General features: G+C 39.1%; 1 protein-coding gene across 1 annotated transcript in view; it reads right to left on the bottom strand.

The window, feature by feature from the left end:
- Positions 1 to 1,860: 1,860 nt before the first annotated feature.
- jarid2b (jumonji, AT rich interactive domain 2b) overlaps positions 1,861 to 6,000 on the bottom strand; it is a 110,553-nt gene continuing 106,413 nt past the window's right edge. Inside the window, exons 16-18 of the mRNA XM_034301794.2 lie at positions 5,731 to 5,908; positions 4,445 to 4,552; positions 1,861 to 3,806 (exon numbers count right to left, since the gene is read on the bottom strand). Of these exons, the coding sequence (XP_034157685.1) occupies positions 3,630 to 3,806; positions 4,445 to 4,552; positions 5,731 to 5,908 (463 nt within the window). The 3' untranslated portion in view covers positions 1,861 to 3,629. The remainder of the gene's footprint in view (positions 3,807 to 4,444; positions 4,553 to 5,730; positions 5,909 to 6,000) is intronic.

Here is a 6,000-nt window from a genome sequence, read left to right as displayed (position 1 = left end):
GTCTGATTTTCATTATTGTTAATTATTAAAAAAACAAAAGGTAAATTGGAACTGGTGTGACCTTTTGTCCTATCCATGAAGTCCCAGGACTTGCCAGAGGCACTGAAGTGCACCTTTACTGATCCAGTTGTGAAAATGGATTGATTTTCTCCCATTTTTGTGGTAATTTTTAGAATATATGGAGTTAAAGCTGTATGAAATCTGTACATAGTGTGATAAAAAAAAAAAGTTTTTATCTCTAACACACTTTTAAAAATCAGTGCTTCTCAAAGTAGGATTTGTAAAGCATAGCCAGTGGATCCATGATTTTTTTCTGCTACAGTGGTGGAAATCCCAACCCAACATTATCATCCATCCATCCATCCATTCTCTGTACTGCTTATCCTACACAGGGTCGCAGGGAGCCTGGAGCCTATCCCAGGGGACACGGGGCACAAGGCGGTTGACACCCTGGACCAACCCATCACAGAGCACAATTGTATACACACTCACACACCCATTCACACACTACAGACAATTTGGAAATGCCAATCAGCCTACAACGCATGTCTTTGGACTGGGGGTGGAAACCAGAGTACTAGGAGGAAATCCCCAAAGCACAGGGAAAACATGCAAACCCCACACACGGGGTGGAGGCAGAAATCAAACCCCTAACCCCAGAGGTGTAAGGCAAACGTGCTAACCACTAAGACACTAATAATAGTTATTACTTTGTTTGATTTTTCCCTTAAATTGCATGGGTTAAATCTCAACATCAATAACTCAAAAACTAGTAAGCTTATAAATGTGAGCTTGGACCTAATATGCTCTGTCAGAGGAATAAAAAGCACTACGGCACCAGAATATTGTACATATTTAAATAATGAGCCTCATATTTGAACAGTTGGATTAAATCTGTGCTGAGGAACGTCGATGGAATTCATTTTACAATTAGATGGCTGCAAAATGCTTGAGAACCCATGCTTTACAGAACAGAGAGAGTTTAATGAATGATATCGGAGAGTCAAATAAATAACTGACTGTGATTGATTCATGGTGGCCAATCGGCATACAGAGCAAGACATAAAGCACATCCCAGACTGTATACTATCGTTCTATAGAGTAAGCGCTAGTAGGTTTGGGATGCGGCTAGTGACTTTTGAGTCATTTTTAGTGATTTCAGTCATTTGGATTTGTGTTCAGACTTTAAGGTAAACAACAAACAACTTGAGTTGTGTAACATGGATAATAACCATTGCCATTTTATGTGATTTTATAATATGTTTATACTCTATTTGGCCAAAAGTTTGTGGACACCTGACCATCACACTCATATGTGGTTCTTCCCAAACTGTTGCCACAAAGCTGGAAGCACACAATGGTATAGAATGTCTTTGTATGCTGTAGCATTACGATTTCCTTTCACTGGAACCAAGAGGCTCAAACCTGTTCCAGCATGACAGTGGAACAATTTGGAGTGGAAGAACTCGAGTTTGCTGCACCGAGCCCTGACCTCAACCTTTGGGATCTTTGGGATCAACTGGAAAGCCGACTGCACCCCAGACCCCCCTGCCAGACATCATATATAAAATCAGGTTTATATAATTGCAAATACAAGTTCATTCATGAACGCTTCAAAAACTGCAGACAGATCAACAAATAACAAACCTGCTTGTGCTTCCACATTTCAGTTTTGTGGTTTGGAAATGAGAAGCCCATCAGCCATGCCTCAGGGGAAGAGCAAGTCTTAATCACGACCAAAGGATTTAGCTAAAATATTCCACAGACCAATTGAAAAGGCTACAAATCATTCGTAAGTTTTTATTAAACCTTGAGTACAAACTTGAAAAGTAAAAAAAAAAAAAAAAAAAAAGGAAAATATAACAAACATGAAATCTTCCCGTGTGTGTGGAAAGGCTGAGACGCAGTGCGAATAAATTAACTTTGCCAGACGTTGAGCAAATCTTTCATACAACCTTTCAGAAAAAAACAAACAGCAAAAAGTGAATAAAATACATCGTAAGGCCATAAAAACTCGACAACCACGTTTTTATTCCTGTTGGAAAAACCTGACATTAAATAGTCCTAAAACAGTTCAGTCTTCTGGAAAGGACAACAACCATCAAACTGGATTATAGGGTTTTTTTCCTTGACAGTCCCCACTGGCAAGCTCAGTGCAACATGAGTAGCTACTACATCGTTGAATTTTCAGTAACGAAAATGTAAAAACCTTGTTTTTGTTTAGGTATTTTTTTTCTCCCTTTTCTTTAAAAAAGTAAAGCTAAAAAACAAAACGAAGGAACCTGGGATGAAGGGGGTAGGGGCATCGCTACTCCATATCTTATTTTTCAGCGATATAAGCAGCACTTCAGATTTTCTCCACGGTGCCAGAGGAACCCTGTACGCGTCACACACACTCCGGTCGGATGAAGAAAAGGAAAGGTAAGGCTGTTTCTTCATCGCGTGTTTTTCATCTCGTTTCCTCTGTCTGGCACCTCGAAGCAGAGGCTCAAGTATTTAAACAGACATTTACAGGATTATGTACAAAAAAAGTCAATGGGATCCTTTGAGAAATCACTCAGAAGACAAAAATAATAATTAAAAAAATCAAAACTATTTCACATTATACACCCTCTGCCTAGTGGCTCTACTTGAGATCATCCAAAATGAAGTGGAAAAAAATAACGGTTAAAAAAAAAACCACAAATAAAAAAAAAATAAAAATAATTACAATAATAATAATAATAATAAAAATAATAATAATAATAATAATAATAATAATTAATGTTAACTGGTACAGATGAATTGATAAGTCAGGAAGTGTGGAATGTTAACACGATTGCACATGTCGAAGCGGAAAGCCTCTGAAGGCAGAGAGCACTCCTTTTCATTTACCTTTGTTTTGTGTATTGATGTAAAAAATAAAATAAAATAAAATAAAATAAAATAAAACAGCACCAAAGAATCAGACGGAGCTCCTCGGCTGAAGATCTGAAGATCAGGCACAGTTAAGGAGTCGCTAGTGTCAGCGCAGGAGCTCGTCACATCTCCACCCGTCGAATTAAAACCATCTGATATTTAAAACAAAGACTAAAAACAAAATAAAAACAAGTCTTGCTTTCAAGTGTTACCTCGCCTTGCAACTAACTCAAAGAGGTCAAACTCATTCATTATAAAAAGGGAAAAAAAAAAAAGAACAAACAAAAAAAACTAAGCAGTCCAGGCCGACCAAAGGGCATTTGTGTCTCTGGAATCTTGACACAAAAATAAAAAATAAAAAAAGAGGAGCACCAACGTGTCTCGATTCACAGTTCAGGCTGAGTGTGTATGCAGTCGACAGGGCCGAGGATGAGGAAAAAGGGTCCATGCGAGAGGACGACGTCTGTCTCGCTTGCTTAATCAGGGAGCACGCCGCTTAATGCTAACTAAAAAAAAAAAAAAAAAAAAAAAATCCAAAGAAAAAACCTTCTTTCACTCTAGTGCAAAAAAGGCAGCTCGCTCGCACACAGCAAGTTTCGCCGTACTGTAGGAGGCAGAAGATCCGTGTTTGAAAGAGACAGAGTGACAGAGAGAGAGGTGTGATTGGTTAAAGGCAGATCTCAGAAGCTCGGAGCAGGACGTCTCTCTCTCTCTCCCTCCCTCTCTCTCTCTCATGAGACAGCCATGGTGGCGTTTTTGCCCAAGCGGGTGAGAGTCAGCTCAAAGGAGGCGCTCTTCCTCGGGCGGCGCTTGGTCGGGGTTTTATTAGGACTGGAGCCGTTACAGCTTTCCGCTGAGCTCTTCATGGCTTTACAGCACACCAGATTCACCAAACTGTTGATCTGCTCCTGCAGGAAGATGACGAGAAACACAGGGAGTAAGAACAGAGAAGAGAGCAAGTCGTCGTCATCATCATCATCATCACACACTTAAGCCCAGACTCAGGAACATAGAGCAGTAATGGTGGAAAGTGACCAAAACAAAGCCAAGGGTGCCAATACTTTATTCTCCATGAAGAGAGAGAGAATGCTGAATGTCAGCTGGTCATGTCCATCAGAAAACATATTCTACACATCAGTTTGTCAGAGACATATGTTTTCTGAATACACTAAAACTGTTTAGTTTAGGAGTGCTCCAGTTTTTTCTTTTTTTTGGTAAATTACATTTACAGCTTAAACGCATCTGTTTCCACTCATCTAAACAAACCCTTTTTTTGTAAGCTGGACATGTCAGAATAGTGAAAACACTAAAGTGTGCAGCAGTGCTCTAAAAAAGGCTCGTCCAATGCTGAGAGCAAATTAGAATTTTAAAGAAAAAGACACAAGTGGCATCTTGGTGGCTGTTATGTAACTGATACCCTGAAAAGCCAAAGGACGTGAAGGGAACAGAACAAAGAGCACCATCAGCATCACGATCAGCAACCTCGCCTCAGCAGCGCCCCCTGCAGGCTCACATTAACTTTACTCCGATTACTGGTGAGGTTTACCTCGTCGTAGCGGTACATCATCTTCAGTCCACGGCAGGATTTGTGTTTCTCGACGTAGCGCAGTGCACACTCCAGACAGAACACCACGTTCTCGTTCTCCTGCACCACCTGAAACACAGACATCATTCAGTCCACAGTTCCTTCTATACAAGCCATGTACACACACATGTATATTAATACAATTAAAGCACAGGGGAGCACAAATAGTAAATATTAAAACTGAACTAAAGTGAACAAAATGATCCATTTATATGAACTAATAGCACATTGTACACTTACACTACTTTAATAATAATAATAATAATAATAATAATAATAATAAATACTACTCTCTGCTATCCATACACAACCATTCAAAATCGGGAACAATCTGTTTTTGTACACCACATTTATTTATTTTATTTAATAAATGCTAAAACTAAAAAATATACACCAGACACAAAATAGTATTTTGGATTCTTTATTTCGTATTTAAAACAAAAACTGGAGTTATTGTTATAATACCGAAGTAGATTATTTTCCCGTAACAGCATGTCCTGACGTGTTTAATTCCTCTTATACCACAGCAATTTGCCAACGTTTATATATATTTATGAAGTAAAGAATGTCATGTTTTTATCCTTTTATAGTTACATAAAGAATGTCATGTTTTTATCCATTTATAGTTACATTTAGTGTTGCGGAACGTTCACAAAACAACTTAGTTCCTGTTCTCACGTAAGTTCAGAACAGTTGCTCGCACAGCAGCCACTCGCCCCGCCTTTTGAAATTAATTAAAAAAAAAAAAAAAATGCAGCTTCTTGTGTTGGAAAACCTAAAGTTACAGCTTTTCTGCCGAGTGCTGACACTGGAGACTTCCTGTATAATATAAAACTGAGAGTCACCTTGAGCCAGGACTACTGTCAGAGCTGCTGTTATAGAAAATGACTCGACACCTTCTGACCAATCAGAATTGAGAGTTCAACAGCGCTGTTGTATAATACGATTTACCAAATTATCTGCCATCTAAGTGCAGTGTGTGCATCATTCTTGACACTATGCAGCTTCCGTAATCATCGTACATATCACAATATATACATTTACGCAGGTTTGTAAAAATAATTTGAATTATTTGATATGTATCTGAATCAAAACGGGTTTCTTTTAAGAAAATTGATTCCAACCTTTTGAATGAGAGTGTAGCATGTACTATACTATTCCTTAAAATGTAGGCTCCACATTCCACTAAAATGTAGGATGTGTTGTTCTAGTAGTGTGTGTGTGTGTGTGTATGACTGTGGTCTCACCATGGACAGGTAACAGAGGTGCTGGCACATTTGGCACCGTCTCTCGGACGACTCAAGCGCCGGCCACTTGCGTGGTTTCTTCCTGTTGTCTGCATGCCCGTTATCATGAGTGCCGTAGCGGGCGGAGGAGAGCAGACCGGCCTCATAGAGCTCCTGCCTCTGCCTCATCTCTATGTTCCTGCAATATGAAGATACACACACGCACTTTTCTCTTTAACATTAACTGAAAATATTGTACTAATAATAAATATTTTAATTAGGCTACTTTTC

The sequence above is a fragment of the Pangasianodon hypophthalmus genome, chromosome 29 (genome assembly GCF_027358585.1).
Source record: "Pangasianodon hypophthalmus isolate fPanHyp1 chromosome 29, fPanHyp1.pri, whole genome shotgun sequence".
Taxonomy (NCBI): domain Eukaryota; kingdom Metazoa; phylum Chordata; class Actinopteri; order Siluriformes; family Pangasiidae; genus Pangasianodon; species Pangasianodon hypophthalmus.
Note: the sequence above shows the minus strand (reverse complement) of the source record. Positions and strands in the feature narration are given on the sequence as shown.